The sequence below is a fragment of the Spodoptera frugiperda genome, chromosome 29, assembly GCF_023101765.2.
Source record: "Spodoptera frugiperda isolate SF20-4 chromosome 29, AGI-APGP_CSIRO_Sfru_2.0, whole genome shotgun sequence".
In the NCBI taxonomy this organism is placed as follows: Eukaryota; Metazoa; Arthropoda; class Insecta; order Lepidoptera; family Noctuidae; genus Spodoptera; species Spodoptera frugiperda.
In genome coordinates, this window is record NC_064240.1 from 10,878,048 (window position 1) to 10,902,557 (window position 24,510).

Here is a 24,510-nt window from a genome sequence, read left to right on the forward strand (position 1 = left end):
TAGGAATTGAGAACCTCCTCTCTTTTGGGAAGCCGGTTGATTATCTTAACTAAGTGACAAAATTTTACAAAATTAATATACATGTACTGGGAATATTCCTGTATCACAGGCGACGACGAAATATATAAATATCAGCTATTTATCATTCTTATCTACTAAACAATAATCAAACAAACTAACTATTGTTTCTTTAGTTACTTTTCGGATGACCTATCAAGCAGAACTAACGCAATTTCTTTTATAAATAATGTTCTTCTTAGTTCTTGTATTAATAGGTATAATTTTCACTAGCTACTTACGCGCGGTTTCACCCGCTCTCTCCTCACTCCTATTAATCGTAGAGTGATCTACAACCTTCTTCACCAAACGGATTATTCAAAACAAAAATAATTATTCAAATCGGTGCAGTGGTTTAGGCGCAAAGAAGAAACAGAGACGTAAGTTACTTTCGTATTTATATAATTTTTCACCCACTGCTCGGCTCTTATTGGGCATAGAGATTTATATTATAGTCTCTTTTGATGATGGCAATAGGCTCACCACCTATTACATGGGACTCACAATATAAATTGTGAAAAGTGGGTGTACACAGTGGCATTACGTGCCATAATGTGCACCTCTGCCTACCCCTTCGGGGATTAAAGGCGTGACGATATGTATGTATGTATGTATGTCTCTTTTGATGAATGCACTATCCAACACAAAGCGAATTATTCGTATCAGATTAGTAATTCCGGAGATATTAGCGCGTCCAAACAAACAAACTCTTCAGCTTTATGTATTAGTATAGATATAGATTTTCAGACAATTCAGCTTTATTTTCGTAAACGCTATTACATTGATAACACAAGTGGTTTCACTGAGACAGCTGTCGGTTCTAATATGGATTGAAGAGCGATCGAGAATAATGTTCCAGCTATTAAATATTAATGTCTTCAAATGTTTTCCTTGTATTATCGAAAGTCTGAAAGTAATACTCATGGTTATTCTTGTATTAACATTTTTATGAGTACTGTAGGACTTCTTTTTTTTTTGAGGGAATAAAGTTTGAATTTGAATCGAAGTTTATTGGTTTTTGGGTTCAAGTAAGTGAGGTTAATATTCTGTGTGGTTTTGTAGATAAAAATCAGAATCTAATTTCCATAAATTATGAATATGATGATGAGTCTTTGCGCGAGTGCTGATTTTAATAATGATGCATGTAAAATAGATTGGTTTAAGGATTAAGGAAAAGTGGCCAAAGAAAATGATAGATTATGTGAAAAATTACATGAAGAAGATGAGTACGATTTGTGTTATAGATTTTCTGTTCTCGTTGTCAAATAAAATGGTTGTGTGTAATTTTTGTATTTGTTTATGATATATGGGGGTTAGGAATTTTGAGAGTTTTTAGGCAACGGTGCTTCGGAAGAAGAGGGGTAATTGGGCCTCCGGTTACCTCACTCACATAATAAAATAAAATGTTTCACTTTTTTTTGAGGCCATGGAGTAATAACTCCAAAACGTAATTAAAATAATATAAAGGTTGTTTTAATAATCAAAAGGTCAGTGACTAATTTATTGTTGATCTTAATTTTACACCCAGTGCAAAAATGATTCTTGCTAGAGTTGTTAAAATTTAGCATTAAAATCTACCATATCTTGCACAAAACTGAAGACCAAATCAATTCAACAAGGCTCATTCAACAAGTCGATTATAATAAGGGTCAAGCACTCAGCTTAATTCATTCAGCAATTTTCCAGAGAATTTTATTAGGTGAAAGGTCAGATCGGTTAGGCTAACAGATTTACTTTAAAATTGATTCGATCAATTGGTTTATTGAGTAGGTAATTTCATTGATAAGCCTTTTTGTGTGAGACTTACTTGGATAATGTCTTATGTAAAATATATTTGATTGAAGATCTAGGTGGAGAGCTGCTGTCGGAGTGTCCTATTTACAGTAGTGGATGGAAATACACTGATGCTGATGATGAATATTAGAATTCTTCACACATATTTCGATTCTAAGCAAATTGTTTTTTCAGTGTGCAAAATCATCAATCAAGTCATTGGATGATTTTGCACGCTCGCGCCTTGCGTGGGGCGAGAGAGAGTGTACTCTTACTGACTAAAAACCAAACCGTTCCTACTCCTGCTCTTCGAGCCGGAGCCCCGGTAACCCGTCAAGTCTTCGGTGACACCGGCGTGGGGTAAGGATAAAAAGAAGATTAAAGAACCATTTCATTGCGTAACCAGCGAAAATTGAGTGTTTACATTCAATGATCGCCTCATTAGGCAAATAGCGTGAAGCTATGTTGAAATCGTTGGGAAAATAATTCGAAATTGTTACTATATTGATCGATGAGTTGAAAGTTACGTACCGTGGTTGTTTCGCTCTAATTACCTGCAATACTATCATTATTTATGTCTCCATTTTATTAATAATTTTGAGTAATTAGCACGTTTTCTTTATTATGAGTAAAACCAATTCTATTTTCTCTAATTGTGAATGGTTCGCGAAAACTGTGTATTCTCTGATTGTTGAATTTTATATAGTTTTACTGATCATTATTAAAGCCTTAGAGCTACTAGTAGAGACATATAAAAAAAAAAATAACGCCTGTTATCCAAAAGAATTTACAGTACACTAACCAATAACGAGTATTAGCAACTAAAAGGTACAATTTTCATTCTCTATGCTATTATTGAAACGAATATCGAAGACGGTAAAATTTTACGTGATTCGGAGATGGAATGCCTCGTCTTTAGCAGTTGCTTAATATCTAACCAACCAACGAAACAGTCTAGACATGATAGTGATTTACTATTTACACCTTTCGCAACAAAAACTAACGTTATGAAGTGATGTAGTAGTATTGTTTCTTAATATGGCCACGCTCTCATAACTCGCGAGCATTTTAATTTGAACGTGCTTAAGTAATAACTTTTGTCTCAAACATTGATCTCGTTCTAACAAATGTTTTCCCCTGCACGACCACTTGTTAATTCATTGCCCAAAATCAAGTGCCAAGCAATTTCCCACGTTTAGCCTTTCACAATAGAGCCTTAATTTGATTAGATGACGCCGAGTGGTGGGGTTTGATGTCACTGCTTGAGCCGAGTATGCGTCCAGTCAGCCGCGAGGTCCGTTGCGCGCACGCCGCTTACGCCGCCATCTTGTAAATTCGAAACTAGAAACGCGATTCTGTTAAACTTTCCTTAGTGTATCTATTATTTAATGTGTTATGTGTATGTGAGAAAAGAATTGTGACAGGTGATTTGTTAACAAGAAAATAGTGAGTGGAAAAGTGTTGAGAAATTTGTCAGGGCGTTTTAAGGTAATAATATTAATGATTTGTTTCGTTTATTAAGATAGACATGTTCGGATCATGTGTATCGATAGTATCAATAAACTTTCTACACTGATTAATGGATGGGTACTCAGTGACGTTGCAGTTCCAGCCGTACACTTTCTCTAGTACTTGCGTTGTCGCCGTTGCGTCATTTCGGCTTTCACAGTTTTCTTTGGTTTAAAGAAAATAAACTATTTATTTTTATTTAGATAGTTTTTAGCCTTTTACTTACCGTATTATTTATTGTAATAGTTGTAAATGTACTGGTGTGTTATAAAATGCTTAAATAAATAAAGTTGGTTTTCCTGTGATTTCTCTAATTAGTAGTGATTTCATTCAATTGGGCATAGCACGGTTAATGTTGTTATAACACGAATGTTAGTAATATGTATACGTTGTGTTAACTTAAATCCTAAGTCATAACTAAGATAAAGATTTTAAAAAGTTACCTCAGAATTCTAGAATTTAGATGAAAATTAGGTATTATTGAGTTAAAGTTAGGTAAGTCTAGACCATTTTTTAAATAAGTACCCATTGTACTGGAATTTTCCTAGATAGAATTACAAGTAATTGATTAAATACAAGTATTTTATCTTTCGAAATTCGGTGAAGGTTTTTCAATACATAAAATTTCTTGGGAAATTCATACAAAGTTGTTTAAGAATAAGTTAAATGGTAAATTACTTTTCTTTGAATCTTTATGACTTTAGATATATTATAACAATAGCTTCTGCCAGTGGTTTCGCCCACTTTTCCGTGGAATTAAAAGTATCTTATCATCTTCAGCTCATACTCGGTCTGTATACCAAATGTCAGTTCAGTACTTCCTACAGTCTAAGTCGCATTTGTCGAGGCAAAAGAGTGTCAGAAATACTGACTAAAAACCACCCCATTCCTATTCCTGCTTTTCGAGCCGGAGCCCCGGTAATCCACTAGGCAGTCCGCAGCTCCTGTTCAAGAGTTATATATAGCCTAGAGTTTAGAAAAGTTAGGTCGTTTCTCTTTGTTTTTTTTTTGTATCCATGAAGAAAGTAGTAAAGTTACATGTAGCGAGGTACATAGGTCTTTACAATTTCTTAAAAGTGACTTAATTGGGTCTACATCTTCGGTGTGTAACAAACACACTGTTACAATGATTACGAACTTACGTAAGAAAAAAAACCTTCGCATTGACGTATCAATACAATATAAGTAATATATTAAATGTCCGACAACTGTTAGCTAAGCTATTACAAGACGTCTCGTTACATTTTTTCTGTAATTACAAAGACGCCAAACTACAAAAGCAATGTAATCATACAACTGTTATAATGTCAATAAGGTTCAACATACCAACATCAATTTATAAAGAGAACTCTACATACACAAATATAAGAGCAATTTTCGTGTAACCTCTCATGGCTGTTGTACGAAAATGACCATTAATGTTGCTTTTAATTTACCGGTTTTTACGATGTCATATTCTGATAGGCTTGCACTACTATTTAGTTAGTCGATTATGTTGTTACAATTTGGTTGTAAAAAAGTTTTTATTGTTGATTTATGTTCGTCGTTTGTCACTGTAAAAACTTGTCTCATAAAGATGGCGGATGACATTTTAATTATTATTTAGTTGCGAAGTGAATCGCTTGGCAGGTGATGGACAGGTTGTAAGCTGTCCTACTTGATATGTCCCTAGTAGCACGCTGCTCATGATGAAGAGTCCCTCTGTGACTCCAAACTAGTAGAGTTTTGTTCCAAATATATACGTGAGTATACCGTTGTATGTAATTAATTTAGAATCTGTACCTTTTTGACCAATTTTGGGTATTGATATCGATACAATTTGATATGACAACTGAAATTGATTTTGATGCCAGTTAACGGGGGCTAAATTCGTAAATATTTTCAACAATCTTGCTACTAACTCAGACAAGTCATAATAGATTAACAGACCTTTGTAATTTACGGAAATTAAAACTTACTACATTAATTATAAATAAGAAATGGCTCAAAACTGTAATCAATTAGATTACGTAAGTAATCGATTTCTCTTCTAGACAAAGATTTTTTTTAAGGTAGACAGCTCTTGGGATACCAAGAGCTGTCTACCTTAAAAATCTTTGTTAATTAATTAGAAGTAATTAATTCAATTTGCCGCTTCGCCTTCTCATGACAGAAATAAAAATTAACTAGATCAGATTATTTTTTTATAAAGATTCAAAGTTCTGGAATTTCTTGACAAATGACATTACCTTGTGAGGGATTTCAAGAAAACTAAACATTAAGTAAAGATACTGTCTCTTTGACTTAGACAAGTTTATAAATAATGCTAGTTACCCTCGAAGCCTGAAACACTAATTTATCTTAAGTTTCTCCTGACAATGGTTCTATCTCTATCTTTTCAACACTGTTTATAGAGATAGCACGAGTCTCCAGGTGTCTTTAACTGAAGTTGGAGTATACCAAAGAATATTCAAAGATAAGACAAATATTTAACTTCACACTTCTAAATTATGCTCATTACAGTGAGGAATTCACAGCACACCGGTAGCCCACCGGCCGAGAAATTTCCAAATATTAACATTCCATTGCGTGCTTTCAAAGGTGACTTTGCCAACATTCCGATGACACTCGACAATGAACTTTAAAGTGATATTGCTAACGTGTTTCGTGAGATGATAGTTGTAACTAGACAACTTGTAAATGCATCGCGTCCATCGGAACAATGAGCGAAATAAACAGCTAGGGGATATAACAAAAAAATGTTCAGAAGTGCCACTGAGTTTAGCTGCTAATTTGAGACTTATATCCTCAGTAGTATGACTGCTTTTCGTTTCGTCGTGTTATATTGCAAATCTATTATGGACTATAATCTATCTTACCGCCGTACTCAGAGTCATCTAATAGTTACTTAACCCAGTCCTTACCAATTCTTTTCGGAATAAAATCGTTACTAAGGAATAGTTTAAGTTTAAATCGGCAGTTAGTATTTAACAGACACATAATATGACATAACCTATGTACACAGAAAATAATAATTACAAACAACTATGCAACAATAGAACAGACACCTTTTATTATTATAAAACTTTTAAACATAATTTGGTATTACTAAGTCTGTGTGTTCCATCTTCGGCCACATCTTTGCTTTGCCGTTCTTGCAGTAAGCAGGTTGGCCAAACGTAGACTTACCAAAAAAATAGTACTATACTCGTCGTATAAACACATATTACGTGTTAGTAGGATTCATTCAGAATTAATTGCGACAAAATATAATTTTCCAATGAGTAAAGATTTAACTATTGTTAGTACTGGGATTACTGTCATCACCTCCGTATGATGCGGTCTACTTGACCACGAGCGACGGACCGTACCGTCCATACCGTCCACCGCTTTCTCCACAATTGACGGATCAGTACATACGAATGCAAGGTTAATTACTGAGAAAATCAGTAGCTTTCTACTATTTTAGTTCAGTATTGTTTATATAGTAAACGCTGTTATGTAAATTGAAACTTTATATCTTTAGTTGTTAGTGTTTAAAATTGTTTGAGTTTTTTCTTTATTTTGGCGTATCATTGATTATAATTGCGTGTGAATTTTGATTTTTAGCATAAAAATATTAATGAATTTGTTTGTTTTGTAATTTTGTTTGAGAAAAATATTATTTAATTTTTAATTGCAAAATTCTTGGCAATGATACCTTGGATTTTGGCATACTCATTTTATTTTATTTTTAATAACACATGCAGGTGCGAATTTATGTTTATCACAAGTAGAATAGATGATTAATTTTTATTTTGTAGTTTTGTAGATTATTTAAAAACATTATTCACGTATTTTTTATTGTCTAATATTTTTTTTTGTAGATTTTTAATTCTCATACCCCGTAATCATCCTTACTCTATTCCATTAAATATACCTTTTTTTTGAGTTTTAAAACTTGGTTCTTTTGTCCAAATATCTTAATCCTCATTGTAAATTCTTTGAAACTCAATTAATTCAGCTCGTTAAGGTGCAACACCGACTCTTTGGACATTAATGTAACTTTCTTATTTTGCGTGTCCTTTCGTAATAACAGACGTAATGACGAAGGTTTCTTCTTGTCGTATTTGACGTCATTGGTATTGTAGATAGCTCAGGTAGTTAGTTGTGTAAGAGGAGTCTTGTGTTCTAAATTAGACTCTTACGTAATTAATATAGATATTGAATTTGTATAATTGATTGTTTTTTAAAAGGTTATAAATATGATTAAGACTTTTTTCTTATTTTATTGACAGTAGTAGTTTTCCCAACAACACTTAAAATCCTTACAGCCAAGAGGCTGGTAATGCACTTCTAACGCCTCTGGTGTTTCAGGTGTCCATGTGCGGCGGCGATTGCTTACCATCAGGTAATCTGCCTGCGAGTTTGTCGACCAATACCAAAAAAAAAAAGTTATCAATGTAGTTATAATAAAAGCAGTAGTAGTATTTTTTTCTGTATGTACCGATAGATGCAATGTTACTTAGTCAGCAAAGTATGATCAAAATACATTTGTCTGTCTGGCAGATAATAGCAAAATGAAAAATCCAAATAATACACTTCTTTGTACGGGAAAAAGTTCCAAAACAAAACTTCTAATACAAAATAATGCAACGTTTCAAAATGCTTCGTTATTTGCTGTATAGTTACCATATCAAGATACTCTACAATGGTAGATATGTGCAGTAGATTTTCGACATTGTTACAAGGTAATAAAGTTGAAAGTTTATTGAAGAAAATTCATATTTTGGAGTAACTTGATGCGTTCAAAAATAAATGTCCTTCGAGCTATTTTCTTTGATCACTCAGATGTCATTCTGCTCAGTTGATCTTGTTTATAGTGACTGACAGTTTCTATTACAACAGTATTCTCATGTACCTGGTATTTCTCGTAGCGTTGTCAAGTTTTGAGACATGTAATATTCAAAAGTGCTTTTGAAATTGTCCAATTGAAGTCAATGAAACTATTTTAAAAAGCTAATTTTATATTTTTACTATTTTCTGCCCGCGACTTCTTACGAAGTCATCCTGCTTTTTCCCATAATCGTAAGATTTTCGAGAAATCCTTGTATGAAAATTATCAAAAAGTATCTCCGTCTCCTAGTTAAGTTACCTCCCTACCAATTTTCAGCCCGAATCAATTTAGCCGATCTTGAGTTATGTGTTACAAGACTTTCTTTTATATAATTATAAAGATTTATTAATTTAGAAAATGCTTTTATGTCATATGGTAGGTAGGAAATACAGAGAACCGAGTACCACCTACGACTCCTACCTAAAAACTTTTTTACTACCATTATTCTGTCATACTCATGAACACAATTACCTACGCACTGTTAAATATATACACGAATAAAAAAAAATTGAAGCTACGAATCCATTCATAAGAAACAATCCTGTTGAAAAGATTATCACAAAGACACAAGCAGCAAATAAATCCTCATATCAACTAACAAAGGGAAAAAAAACCGTTTTACGATAATAAAACTGAAGATAAATTACTACCAAACAATAGGAACAACGGTATATCACTACCAATTTATCTGTTCTGGTGGCCAAAATTGGTACTAATTAGGACTCGAACAAAATATTACAGACGAAATTCTTTTGCGAAGATACTAGCGACGCCTCTAACTTTAGAATTAAGTTGGTGATATTTTGGTGAGGTAATAAGCTGTGAATGATCAAGTGTGGGATGTCTCTGTTTTTATAATCAGTCTCCATTATATGAGTACAGTTTGATATAAATAAAACTTGGTTCTATATGACTGTGAACTTTTTTGTCTCATCAGATGAGTGAGGTAATGGTCTGAGGATGAGCGGTGTTATTCATGTTTATGAGTTTATCGTTCGTGTACTTCGTAAATGTTACTTTAAGTAAGTAATTTATGGTGTACTCTTTTACAAATTAAACTGCACAGTTAATGCGGTGGCTGGACAACCGGCTGCCGTGCAACGTATAGCTTTATCGAGTCTCGCACGGAGCAACTCTTGTTTGCAACCCAGACCCGAAACACAAATTGTTGTTTCGGGTCTGGGTATCTTGTGTATGTGAACTTGTAGGTTTGTAAACGCACTCACGATACAAGAGACAATCAGGAGTAACGATCTTCTAAAAAGAAAGGAAGAGAAAAAGATATAGAAAGATAGACTCATTTTAGACCTAAGAATAGGTTCAACTATTAGGCAAGTGCTATTTGATTTATGTTTTGAGTCAATTAGTAAATACCTATATTAAACCTGCAAAAAATCGCCGAAAAGAATTCGTAAAAGGGAAATTATTTACTATCATCTATCAACAACATTATTGATCAAACTCAGAACCTTCACGGGTAAACTAGTAATAAATATTCATTCAAACATGTATACTTCCCTGTTCCTGATTTCAATATTTTCTTTCGAAATAGGGGTTGGATAAACAAAGTGGCTTAAGTACCATTTTTGCTTGAACCAAGATACCATTGAGTATATGTGGTCGTCTTACATAGACACAAGTTTTAACGCTCGTGTGAACATGCGATTTACGGCTCTACGGATATTAAACATACCGGAAAGGGTTCAGGAAACAACAATCGGGACGCCAGCAAGATGTGGACACATATTGTGTCCCAAAATAAACTTTATGGGATGTGTGCCAAGGTAGGATTTTGAGTGTATTTAGAAAAAAAAGATAGAAAAATTTAATCGTGGCTGTTTTATGTGATGTGTGGCTTTTATACTAAATTTTTTGAGAGAGATTACAGATGTTATAAATGTTTCCACAGGGTTTTATAAAGACAAAAAATAAAAACTTCCCAAACGTCAGTAAGAGTCTAACACTATCTACAATCACGCCTCACCCAACGAAGGGAGAAGTCATCGGATTTTTTTTTATACCGGGCCCCGGCAATTATACCTACGCCACTGAATGTTTCCCTATTTCAGTTGTTTAACTAAATAAAGCTCTAGTATGTGTAGTGTAGGTAATAAATGACCATTGCCATCACCGATGCAAAATGATCATAAATTTTGAAAGACATTCTTACCTCTTATAATAAAAACGAATACACACCATTTCACAAAAGACAGAAACTTCTACATCTACAAATTTCTATCACCTTACCTCCGATTTCAATGATCTTTAGAACCACATACGTACCTATCTACATCATACATTGTAACTACTAGTTCCTAGCAAACAAACTATCTTGTTTAGTCGATCCACGTGAGAGTAGAATCAACACGCCACATAATCACTGTGTCACATCGAGTTTACAGCAAATTGAACGTGTTCTGTTTATTGAACTTGTAAATTGTATTGTTTTGAAGTTGTTTTAAGTAAATAAGTTTGCGCAGTCAAACCGTGCTGGGCCCATAACATATTGTTCGGTAGAATGATTAAATTATTTAAGGTGATTCTAGAACTTAATAGTTTATTTAAATGAAAATATATGGCTGAGCTACAAGTCATATAATTCAGGAACAAGAGAGAGAGAGAGAGAGAGAGAGAGAGAGAGAGAGAGAGTGAAAATGAGAGTATACAAGTGAAACAGTGAAATAAAAAAAAAATACCTTATATTATAACACATACAAAAACCATCAAAACACAACCTTAATTCACTTTCACAAGTTTCAAAACGATTAGATTACCCACCAAAATACTCATCTTTTAATAAACCCAAACCCATATCATATTCAATAACCGAATGTCCCAGGAAACCGCTTAGTCATTGTAATTACATTTATCAACAGAATGTATTTATCACATTCAGTAATAATAAAAGAGCGACGAGAAAGGACGTCATAACAATTAGGTATACGTATGAAATGAATTTAATTGCGTATACTTCCCGGATATATAATGTTCTCGTTTAAGCACATACTTTTATATAAATTTTGCTTTACACCGCCAATACGGTAAACAGTGCTTAGGAAATACATTAATTTAATCATCACATTATCCTGATATGTGCCACACTGTTGAACATATGTATATTCATTAATTTAATGGAATTAAGAAATTATATACATACATAACCTCACGCCTGTCTCCCATGGGGGTAGGATGCGATAATGGAACGCCTCTTTCGCTTCATCAACAGTCATCAGTCTTTTCATGCATGCTCGTCAATTAAGGGTACTTTTAATTTGGGTTTTCTTTAATGTATAGCCAATCTGGGCGCTATAATTATGTCGCTATAATGAGAATACTATAAAATTTTAAACATAATTTTATAAACTATTGTTCCACATTCCACGAACCTTTTAGTGCAACCTTGTTCAAGAAAGGGTAAAACGCTGATTCACTTATCTCTGTACGTATATGTTTTTACTTTTAGTCATAATTAAGTAGCATATATCTAATTTAAAGTCACCTACACATACATACATACCTATTTTTTCATGTAAAATAAAAATAGTATTTCAATGATTTATGTTTTAAACACTGATCTAACAAATTTCTATGTTCAAGAATTATGAAAAGATAGAGTTCAAATAACCTTGAACAAAATTTGCAATAGGACTTTCAAATTGACATTTAAAATTTACCTCCTATTTGGTAAATACACATTTAATAAATAAATAATTTAAAGGTCAATAGGTCCGGCTTGACGCAGTGCTGGTATTTACCCCAAATTATAGAGAATCCGGTTTCTTCGTAAACAAATTAAACACGGATGTTCCTTGTCCTATTATGTATGGTGTTGCGTCAAATTGAATAACGTATCTTGTGAACTACTACGTAATCTGTTCACATGTAATGTGAGAAAGATTAGTTAATTCAAGGTTATTTATCTAGGTTATTGTGGTCGAAGATATTATATAGAGTACATAGTGTATTAAATAGGATAATTAGGAATAGGATGTTGTTTGGAAAATAAAGATTGTAATATCGGTTTATTTTTTTATTTTATTGAATACTTTATAGTGGACTTATAGCGTTTTATACCAACCAACTGTAAGGTGGTACAGAGAAACAAGGATCAATTTTGTATAACGTCTAGAACCTGGATAGTTCTTGCTTATATCTACTTCTATTAACATGTTTTTCTAACAGACAATGAATCTAAAACAAAGGTCAGTTTTGATGAAGAATTTCCACACATTTTATAAGGGGTTGATTGTCCGTAGTGACAAACATAAAAACACAAAACATGTGTACCAATAAAAACGATTACCATTAAAACACAACACACGCAAATTTAAACCCTAAATCGAATTAGACAACGTCATTATTCCACTAATGTCTTTATACATCGGACATAAAATGCTCGTTAGGCTATTTGCGGTTACTCACTTTCACAGCAACCCACACTTTGATCAAATAATAACAGATCCGACAGTTCAATCGGTCACCATTACTGAGAAAGCTATATAAATCAATTTGGCTATTAAAATAAAATGATATTTGGCAATTGACTGCCTTTGTAGAGCAATGGGCCCATTTGGTTGGATGACCTTGAGATTTTTACTCACCAAATGTCTGTGTTCTTATTTTATTCATTGTCTAAAGTCACCAAGACTTTAGACAAGTAGAAATTATTATACGATATTAAAAAAGGTGTCAGATGAAACCTGACAATAAAGAATGATTATGTAAACAGAAAAGGTGATATTAAATAATTATAAACGAAATCAACAATATTTCACAAATATTCTGTTTTGGCATAAAAATCTCTAAGCAACTAAGACCCATTTATTTTTATGTTAAAAATAAATGGGCCAATAGTCAGTAAAACAGTTTTAAATAAATATTTCATTTCGGTTAAATAAAAAAACTAGATCTGGAACTAAAGACCGTAAACATCAGAAACTCACCCATCCAAAGCTTAAAAAAAAAAAAGTTAAACTTTTAACAAATTCAAAAACCCAATTTCAATTCAAAAGTCAAGGAATAAAATCCACGACCTTGTAAACTGTTCAGTTAATTAATTAGACTCGATCTTTCTGTACCAAGCCATTGCAGCTCAGTTATTTATTTAAAGGCTGGCAGATAATAATATTAAAGTCAATCTTTGACGTCCATTGGTTTTTGTTAACAAACCTTTTTGCTAATTGGCAGCCATCTTTGGAACACAAATTGGAGGTTTGGTTTTGTTTAGTTAGTGTTTGTTTATACTTTAATATGACTTGTTGTTACTCGGAATTGGAGGTAAACTATACTTTATGGTATAAAGCTGTTCAATATCAATGAACGAATTCTTGGAAATTATTAAACAATGAGTAAATTTGATACAATAGTCATTCGGCAAATAGAAAATGTATCATATTAAGTTTGATATAGCGATGCTTCTTTTGAGTGGGGGGAGGATCATTCAATGACTTCTCCAGCCTTGAATGATGGTGCTTATGTCTGTAGTTCGAATAGAACTTATGTTTAATACTTAGGTATCATCCGATCCTTCATACACCTTTTGTAAGTGGGAAAGATCATCCAATGATTTCCTCCGCCTTGGGCTAGGCGCGAGGGAGTTTTAGATTTACTGACTAAAAACTGAAGCCGAAGCCACGGTGAACCCGCTAGGTAGTCCGCAACTCCGGTTCATAAACACCTAACGCCTCGATTTCAGCAATATTTCTTAAGTCAAAGCCAATTAAATAGACATATAAAACAATATTAAAAATAGAATAGCCTTGCAATCCTACACTATCATATCAACGAACATTAATACCACAACACTCATAGTACAAAATAATACTAGAATTTAATACAAGTGAATAAAATCGATAGTGCTACGTCCCTTTATTAGGCCAATGACTACACGTCATACATTTTGCAATAGGTTTATACCATGTGAGTCAGTAAGTGTACGATCCAAGGCTGGTGTATTTATAACATATAATTAGTATGCTTTGTATGTTAATTCTAGAGTTTTCTTAGAAAAATAGGTACGGAAGGTAAACTATTCATTGCTAATGTGCTATTTGACGTGGGGATAGCACGAAGCTTCTAATGAACTAATTTAAATGAGGGTCGTTGGAATGTGCAGTCATATATAGTAGTCAAGTACTAGTACCTACCAACATAGTTAAATGAATTTAAAATTGGTCATTCATGTCTCATTTATATTGTAAGTTTTAACCACTATCGAGTAAACATAAGATCGAATATGCTTAACGGAGATTGATCGGTTTGTTTTTTTTTTTTCTGCATGGTGAAGCCGTAAGAGGATTATTTGACCGGTGTAGTTAAATCGGCGAATCGGATCGAATCGGCTGTATCAAGCCTTGATCGTCTTGATCAAGTTTGCTACCTAGTTATGAGAAACTACGTTTTAGTATAAAATTATATTATTTTTTATACATATTTACACTGAAAGTAGAGTATTCCTCACCATTTTTATTTGTATTTATTTATCTCTTAACCGTAGTGTGGCCTAAAATCTAAACTCGCCAATCTGTTACATTTACATTTGTTACGTATGTATTACATAAGTCAAAGCCAAAATTATTTCATACAACATCCAAACTAACCATGTATTAATTTCTATTGTTTCAGATCTAAACAATATCATCATAAATAGTGTTGTGAACGTATGTGTTTATATGTGTGTGTAAAGTGATGCAGTGTAGTGTACGACGGTCACAAATGAAGCGGCGTAAACTGTTGTGCTTAAAACGGTGCAGAGAATAAACAACCATGTTGGTGATGAGAGCTTTAGTCATCGCAGGATGTCTTGCTATAGGTAAGTGTAGAGAGCTATAAGACTTATTTTCCCTTGATGGTGCAAATACGTAATAAGACAGATAAGTATTTTGTCTGATTAAAATTTTGACGTAAAGTTATTACATAAATGAATTAAACAAGAGGTCATTCTATAAATCCCCTAATATCAATTAAGAGATTTTCACATAAAAATCTTGTAATGGTGTTCGTTACAAAATCAGCTGAAGGTTAGTCTTGACCTTGCATGAGTCCTGGTTCTTTTCACCGTATGTCAGTGATATCTAACACTACAAGTATAAACTTAGAAAATGCGTAATAATACACAAGTTACTTTCGTACCGGTTAAATTCGGGTTATTATGTGTGTGTGTGTGTAACTCTGACACAAATTCTATAACCAATTGGAGTCCAGAATAAAGCGTATATTCATTTTTCATTGATCCAAGAGTTGGGGTCATAATTACGTACCCTATAAAGCCAAAAACAACTGATTACGTTGCATTAAGCATAGAAAATCGTAAAACTAACTATCACTCTACAATTTTTACACACAGATAAATACGTAAAAGAATGTGAGAAACAAAATCATTAAAACTGTCGTAAATAGTTATCTACAAGCCAAGTATCTACAAGGCAAGAGTCAGCCATTGTTTTGATGGTTGTGTACCGTTACGGAGTTATGAGTAGTTCCAAAGAATGCCGACGGATGAGCGATGCTAAAAGCCGGCTAATTTGCGTATAATAGAAAAATGGGTACACAAATTGGTTTGTGATAAAAGTTTATTGTATTGTTTGATTTGGTTTAATCCAATGATTGTAGCTTTGTAACTGACGCATTCAGAATCATTTAATGGTTAGACACTTATATTATTCCTAGTAACACGTGTGAAAAAAGAAACATTTAAAAATTCATTGTGTGTATTTACTAACACATTTTAAGTAAGTTGGTACTACCAGCGACTTTGCCTGTAGTTCCATAGAATAAAAAGAGTCCTATGTGTGTCCGCACCATAATCTACCCCTGTATTATTTCATCTCGATCCCTTTTGCCATTTTGACGTGATTGAGTAACAAACATACACACACAAACATATTAGTAAAATTAAGGCAAAAATGTTTTTCAATAGATATTAAAAAATATGACCTCTTTAGTTGATCGATTTCATTTTGAAAGTAGAACAAAATTATTTGCAATCCTTAACCCATTAAGCTTTTACAAAAGAAAAAATATGAGTAATGAAGTTTAAAAAAACAAGTACTTAATTAATTAAGAAAACTAACACTCTTTGCGAATTAATCACTGAAAAGATTATTTACTTTGTTCTAGGATAATTAATTTAAATTAATATTTAAGGTTTTTCTCACTCAATCCTTAAGGTGTAACCACATAATGAATTAAAATTAAAATTTCACTCTTAAGATTAATAGCTTCGATGTGTTACTTAAACTTAGCTCATTATCAATCACTTTATTAAACTTAGAGAATGGAATAATATTCTTAAGAATGGGAAAGTGTTAAATAAAATATTTTACTCATTACTAAGATGCAAAGATAACTTTGCTTTAATCGTAGGTATGTTAAATTCCTATAAACAGCTTATTTATTTTCGATAGAAAATGTTAATTGTAACTTTTAAAGACAAACATGGCAGTGAATGGTACATTGCTATCCCTTTTTTTTTGAGGGGGAAAATCATCCAATTACTTCTCCTGCCTTGGGCGAGGTGAGAGGGAGTGTCAGACTCTTACTGACTGAAAATCACCCGACGTTCTTACTTCTGCTTTTCGACCCGGAGCCCTGATAACCCTCTAGGCAGTCCGCACCATATTACTACTATATACTTACGATTCTTTAAATGGTATACAATATATATTTTATTAATGTCATTATATTAGATTTCATATTTAATATTACCTCAACTCTTGAAATATGTAACTTTATGCCTCGAAAAATTTACAACTAATACATATAATATATGTAATTCAAATATGTCTCAGTTACAATCTGATTTACATTGAAGTATCTTCAGTTCAAGTACCCAAAGAGTTTAATTTAGTATCTACCCAGCTCAAAAGCTAATGCTTTTGGATTAAGTACATGAATGAAATTAGAAGCCTATTTAAATAATATAGGACTAGTTTAATATGCACAAATGTATTATATTATCAATCTTGTTTATTAGTTTGACTGAAAATACTGTAATAGTGGTTTTGATATAGCAAATACTATGTTCTGATGTAGCCAGTGTCATTAGTTAGATGGCCATTAATAAAGAACCGCCAGTTTAACTATGTATGTATGTTCAATAAATGTTTGACTATGTTTTTTCTTTTTCTAATAAATAGGTAAATAAAATTGGTTTAAAAAAACAACGTCACGCAGAGGTGCACATTACAGCACGTAATGCTACAATGTACACCCACTTTTCACCATTTCTGTTATAAGTCCCATGTAAAAGGGGGTGAACCTATTGCCATGTACTGGCCACAATTCCAGACTCCGTGCTACAACTGAAAAATTTTCGCAAAACCCGAAAAAAACCAAGTCCAGTAATACTTTGCCCGACCCGGGAATCGAACCCGAAACTCCTTGTTCGGCAGTCACACTTGTAACCACTCGACCAACGAGCCATTGTAAAAAATTGGTTTCAATTTGAGTTTAGAAAATTCACAACAATCACGATGTTTGGGAAAAGTCTCGTATTGGTGTTTTCACATTCCATTTCATATTTTAAACACTACCACCCACCAACACTTTTAGTCGCAGCTAAAGCAAAATATAGGTTTTATTTTTACTGCAACCTTGACGCAAAGAGGTCGTAATTCAAAAAATATAACAACACCCTTTATAAAACCTGGATTAACGGTTGAAAGTGAATTTAGACACACGATTAAGCATTTATGCGCCCGCCCTGTATATGATCTTGTTAAGTAACGCAGACAGACAAAGTACCATTATCTTTTTCAATTACTACATATTTTCCCGTTTTATGGGATCAACCTGTATTTTTCTTGTTTATTTTTTACGTGTTTTTTTTGAAACGTTACACGATACAGGAGAAAATCCTAGTGTAGGGCACACTAGGATTTTCTCCTGTATCATGGGTGCGTTTACAATTAAACAATTTCACATACATATGACCCGAAACACCAATTTTTGTGTATCACATAAAGAGTTGCTTTGTGCGAGAACCCGCGACACATTGTGCGGCAGCTAGTTGTCCAGCCACCGCGGCAACCGTGCAGTCTGTAATAATAGTTGTACCTATTTAATAATAGGTACAACTTATTATTAGGTCTTTGTTCATTTTGCTTGGCATATTTCTGGCTACTTTAGGGCATTGAGTCTTAACCCGCTAACCACAGCATTGATTTAGACCCGTTGTCATATTTTTATACATTCTGTCTAACTGTAGTTAGTGTTAGTATGTAGTAGTAGTAATAGTAAGTGTACTATATTCCCTTAAATATCTTTCAAGAGAAATTAATCCGCGAATTAAGCTCACGTTTCTCAGGGATCTCAAAATATCTGTTATGATATAGCTTCATATTCGTTTACTTAGTAAACACTCCTTACGCATACTAAAATACGTTGACAAGAGGACGACTGATTAAAATAACAGTTTAGACGTGACATTTGTTATGACTTTCAAATGTTCTATATAATTGACTAGTTTTTGCCAGCGGCTTTGCCTGCTATGTATTTTTCTAGACTACTAGTGGTCGCCTAGTGGCCGAAATTCGACCATATATGATTTAATTTACAATACCACTTAACGTACGTTGAAGGATAATTTTTATATAACTCAAACTCTTTTATAAAACTCTTTTCATATGAGACGTGAGAATATCATCGCAATGCGATTTGGACCGTTTTGTCAAATACGATCAGATACAATGGTTGGTAACCCCGTGCACGAGTGCACCAGATTGACCACCAAAGGGATTATGGCGGGACATATGAGGCGAGCAACATCTGCCACACAACCCACAGACACTACATGTTGACCACGACCACTCTGTCAAGAGTGATACGAATGAGAAGAAGAAGACTATAACCTACCCCTGTTTCAAATGTCATCCCGATACCTCTAGTTTTGACGATATTGGGTGCAAAACATAGTTACACAAAAACACACAAACTTACAAATATTCGCATTTAATATTAGTAAGATATAGAAACTTGGTTTTATATCTACAAGAAATTAGCGGGCTCCACGAATTTATGCGCCTACCACACTTGCATGCCTGACCACAGTTTTAATTGCACTATGCTTGTCGCATGAAAAGACTGAACACGGATGTGTCTACCACACGGCACAGTTAAGTACGCGCAAGCCACATTCTTGTCGACATCGTCGGCGTGGAAACAATGGTTCCCAAAAAAGAACTATTTCTTCTGCTATTATTTTTCAAGAAAATACAAAAGTCAAAGTGTAAACGATCAAAGTGGACAAAAAAATGACTGTTGAATAGAAAAATTCATGCACATATACATCTACTCAAGGATTTAAGAGATGAGCCAAGCGATTGGCGGAATTAATTATTATTATTATTCATTTTTAACGACCGTGCGCGTACAGTTACTCCACTCGACTAAACTGAGAGCGGCTTGAACACTGAACTACCAACCACACGCGCAGACAAGTTTGTACAAGTATAGCTTGCGCATGCCAGAATTTCAAGCAAGTTTAAAAACCATCAAGCCAAGCATTGGAGTTTGCGCATGCTACCGTTTTACCAACTACACGCACAGTGTTCAGTGTACAAGCTGGCATGCGCAAGTAAAACTGCGGTCAAGCATGCACGTGTGGTAGACGCATTAGCTTAACCTTGAAAATTTTTCTACGCAGCCTTTTTTCTTACCTAAGAACTTTCTCCTAGTAATAACAAAATCGGTTTAGCTGGTCTCGAGATTTACGTTTAATAACACATTTAGTGAATCATTTTGAAAGCAAAACATAGATTGTTTTTGAAGTCTAAAACTACAGAAATCTTATAGAGATCTTATCAACAACATCGGACCATGATCACAAGCTAAAAAATATCGTTCGTTTTGTAGTATAGAATACTCGCCTACTGACAATTTCTAAATCCATATCACTTATTACTTGTGGGCGAGAAGTGGGTGTACAGCGGTCTACATTCATTCTCAAAATGTTTTAGTCGGCATGACATTACCTATTTATTTTTACTACGTATTTCAGGACATCTGTAAAAAATCTGTACATACCTACGTTTATGATGAAGTTAATATTACAAAAATAAAAAGAATTCACCACTACCATCTTTCAACCTTTAAACCTTCAAGAACAAAGCAAATTTTTAAAAGGCCGGCAACGCATTTGTGACTCCTCTGGTGTTGCGGGTGTCCATGATCGCTTACCATCAGGTGACCCATCTGCTCGTTTGTCCCCTATTCCATAAAAAATCGACTTACAAAATAATCATTTAACCGACTCACGCAGCTTGTTGAAATGCCAAATACAGTCGTGTACGAGACAAAAGTACTAGGGTAACATGAGTCAACGGAGCATTGCAATTGCATTGAACTCTAACGTAATTGGGAACTTATGACCATTCTATGGTAATGTTTCTGCATTGACGCGCCGTAAATAGACTTTGGTATTTGTAAATAGATAGTATTTGATATAGGTTTAAGGTGATTGAACTATGATCTATTATTGGGATAAGACATGTGATGTTTATTTCCAAAATATACATATAAGGATTAAAGGACTTTATATTAGTAATTAATATACAGCTGTCACTAAAACTTTTAACCCTTTGACCGCCACTGTGGGCTATAGAAATGTAATTAAAAATTAATATTTCTTGATACCCCACAGTGACAGTTCAGGTTTGTTTGTCGCCTATAGCCGACTGTAGCGTTCATAAGGTTAATAAGGCAATATTTGTTTTCTTTTTTTATATTTAAGTTATAAATAGGTATCTTAGTTTATATTGATGTATTTTTTAGTTTATAAGATAATTGTTATTACACATCATCTAGCTTTTATCACTTTAGTATTTTAGCTATAAGAGTAAGAATTTTACTCAACGATATCTGGGTTACCAAGCAAAAACTCATTTCATGATCTTCTAAACTTGATTAAAATTCGAAGAACATCGACTGAAGTATTTTTTTGGACAGTCAAAGGAAATGAAGCCGATTAAGTAATCAAGAAATTGGTTTTTGGCTTCACTAGAAAATAAATTGTTAGTAACTGTTTTTTTTTTAATAGAGACACGTGTAGTATAGTGTCGTAAACATCAGTCTACGTATAGACTTTAAAATATTACTGTATTTAAAATCTATACATTTTGATTACGTCAAACTGATCACTCTCATTGATCTAGTCACAATCGAATTACCTATGTATTACCTTTTGGGTGAATAACAAGTAAACTGGGTGAACAATAAGTAATTTTCCAGCCAGCATTTTTCAGGTTTTTTATGGTATAAGCCGATAAACGAGCAGACGGATCGCTTGGTGGTAAGCAATCGCCGCCGCCCATGGACACCCAAAACACCAGAGGCGTTACAAGTGCGTTGCTTTTTGGGGGTTAGGAATTTAAGGGTTGTTGGGGAATCGGGGATTAGGAAGATTTGGCCTCCAGTAACCTCACTCACAAAACGAAACACAACGCAAGCGTTGTTTCACGTCGGTTTTCTGTAAGACCATGGTATCCCATTTGTGGTGGCCCATTCATGCCGAAGCATGGCTATCCAACCCTTTGAGTAATTGGTAACCTCAATAATGTTTACCCAAAGGATAGCTCCTTTAGGTAAACATATAAGATGTTGTTATTTTTATGACAGTTTGTAACGGTTCAATAAATACGGTGTTTGAAATTTCAACACCAAATAACATACCAAATAAATGTCCTTCAAACATGACAATGTCAGTTTTGCCCTCAATGCTATAAGTACTACCGCCCACACTGCGACCTCTATAATGGACAAAACGCATGTCAACCTACACTAACTTGTCCAATTTTATCAATAGATTTGCAACTCTATTGTTGATAATAATAAAGTTGAAATTAAAACAACAGAATACAAAATAAAGCGTATGTTGATGTGATGTGGTCTGTACTGAGCTAAGTCACTTCTAAAGGAGTTACTACACTCGATTCAATAGCTTTGATTATCTGGTAGATACGGCTAATCGATTAATATCGATTAGAAATCGATGAATAAATCATTAGTAGTACACAATGGACTGATTAATTAATCGATTATTGAGTTGACGAATAGTTGAACAAAAGAGTAATCAAACAATTGGTTACTCTTTAGTATAAGTAGTTCTTAGAATTGAAACATTTTTTTTTTCTTATTTATGCTTTTGTGACGAATTACTTTGGATAAAACCAGAACTTTTTCCTCGTTCATTCATTGAATAGATAAGATGACTTGAAATATACTACGGCTGATCAATTCAGTTATCATCCCATCTTTCCCTTATTTTGATACACATTATGAAGCTGCTTAAAACCTTTTTAATATTTTAATATAGTAATATAGTATTTTTTCCAGTTTTTGCTTCTCTGTTTGTTTGCTGCTTTCTCTGAAATAGCTGGACAGTTTATGACGGAACTTTTATTGACAGGTAGCTGATGTACTAAGAAGTAACTTAGGCTACTTTTATTCGTTACAAAGTCCGTAATCCACCCGAATTAAACCCCAGGCACAAGCTAGTCTTTAAAAGATGTTACAAGCTGACTTTGTTTACTTATTGAAACAAAAAGTAAATAGCCAAAGCAAATCATTTAGTAATTACACTAAAATGTATTTATTTACATTTAAAAGTCAAGTAAAATATGGTCAGTAGGTAAATGTGTTATCACCACTAAGCGTGTCCAGTAACGACTGATTTATTCATAAATTCTATTTTTAATTACTCAATGCCTATACTGAAGTAGAAACTTTAGGTCAAAAGGAGACTGTATGTTAGTAGAAAGGCTATTTTAGTTTTTTTTTATTGTCTAGACTAGTGAAATAAATGGTAATAGTTGCCTATTGTGTTTATTTATACAATGTGTTATTTATGAATTGGTCAAAAAAAGGTTAAGTTATTGGTACATAAAAACAAAAATCTACTTTCATTAATGCATTTCAGACGGACTGAAAGATACGCAAGTATTTGTTAAAAGGAATGAATTCGTCGTATCGTTATAAATATCGTAACATACAGACCCTGATTTGGCATTGGCAATACTTTTTTCATATTTTATGTTTACAAACCTTTTAACTGGGATAATATATAGTTGTGGTTAATTGTAGTGTATAACATAGGTACTATAAAAAAATATTAGACTTACCTATTATAAAAAAAACATGACAACGGCACGGACCAAGAATCCGTGAAAAACTAATATAAACAGAATTAAAAAAAAATCTGTCAAAAGGGTTCGTATTTTAATAACTCACACAATACGTATGTACTCGTTAAAACGGATCATAACACTAAAACTGTACCAGGTACTCATAAAATACAAGAATTAATAACAAATCGAATCGAACAAAGCAATATTCGAACGTTCCTGCGATTGAACTCCGTAGTTTGATATTAATAGAGTCTAATTTCGTTTGACAAATTAGATATTTTTGATTTAAAATCTAACATTATATGTTAATTAAAGCATTGGAGTAAAACACTAAAATACTATTTTTTGAAATCTAATCAAAATATTATGTTGTATTGGATTGACTGAGTAGCGTAATTTGATATGAAATATTTCTCTATATTTTGTGATAGCTAATTCACTCGTGAAAAGAAAACTATGAAAAGGATTAGCCACAAAAAGCTCTATATAGAGACAAGTGGAAGGAGGGTATTATATAAGAGGGCCTTTGCCCTGCTGTGGGATGACCATGGCTGAAAATAGATAAATAAATATAAAAATATAATAATTCACACGTAGTATATCATAATAATTCTTTACCCGATCCGCAATTTGTTGTTCTATCCTCGGAAACTATCTCCTTATTGGAGACAAGATACAATTAAAAAAAATATTTCTTTATGCGACACCTATGCCTAAAATATAGTCAAACTTTATACATAGTACATGACATCCTATTTTTCATATAAAATTGAAATACCTACACAAATAAAAGAGGGCTTACAATAACAGTTTTGAAATATGTATACTCGTTTTGTAAATATACTTTGTTAATACTTCACACAAGATAGAAGTAATTAACACGACAAAATTACAAGTATATGCCAACAATAACTAAAAAAGGTTTTTTAAAAGGTAAATTAGGGCTACACAGGAATCCAATTACCGCCCAAAGGGTTAACGATGAATAAGGCTAGATTAAACGGAATTAACTTTAAAGGTATGTTAAAACATGTCATCGTTATTTTGCTTAGCTATCCGTCAAATTGGAAAATGTTTGATATTAGCCTTCTAGTAAAATCTTTGCCGGTCAATGACCGTAGCTTTAAAGGATTTTGACCTGAGTATTATTAGACTGAGATACGATAATTAGGTACAATTTAAAGTTGTCTTTTG

The 24,510-nt window shown here is 33.3% G+C and overlaps 1 protein-coding gene across 2 annotated transcripts in view; it reads left to right on the plus strand.

Moving 5' to 3' along the window:
- LOC118268228 (tyrosine kinase receptor Cad96Ca) overlaps window positions 1–24,510 on the plus strand; it is a 116,468-nt gene that overhangs the window by 37,283 nt on the left and 54,675 nt on the right. Inside the window, exons 1-2 of one of the 2 annotated variants that reach the window (XM_035582620.2) lie at window positions 3,100–3,318; window positions 14,819–15,005. In XM_035582620.2, the coding sequence (XP_035438513.1) occupies window positions 14,960–15,005 (46 nt within the window). In that variant the 5' untranslated portion in view covers window positions 3,100–3,318; window positions 14,819–14,959. Of the gene's footprint in view, window positions 1–3,099; window positions 3,319–14,818; window positions 15,006–24,510 lie in introns of those variants that run through there. The other variant, XM_035582621.2, reaches the window with a different exon arrangement.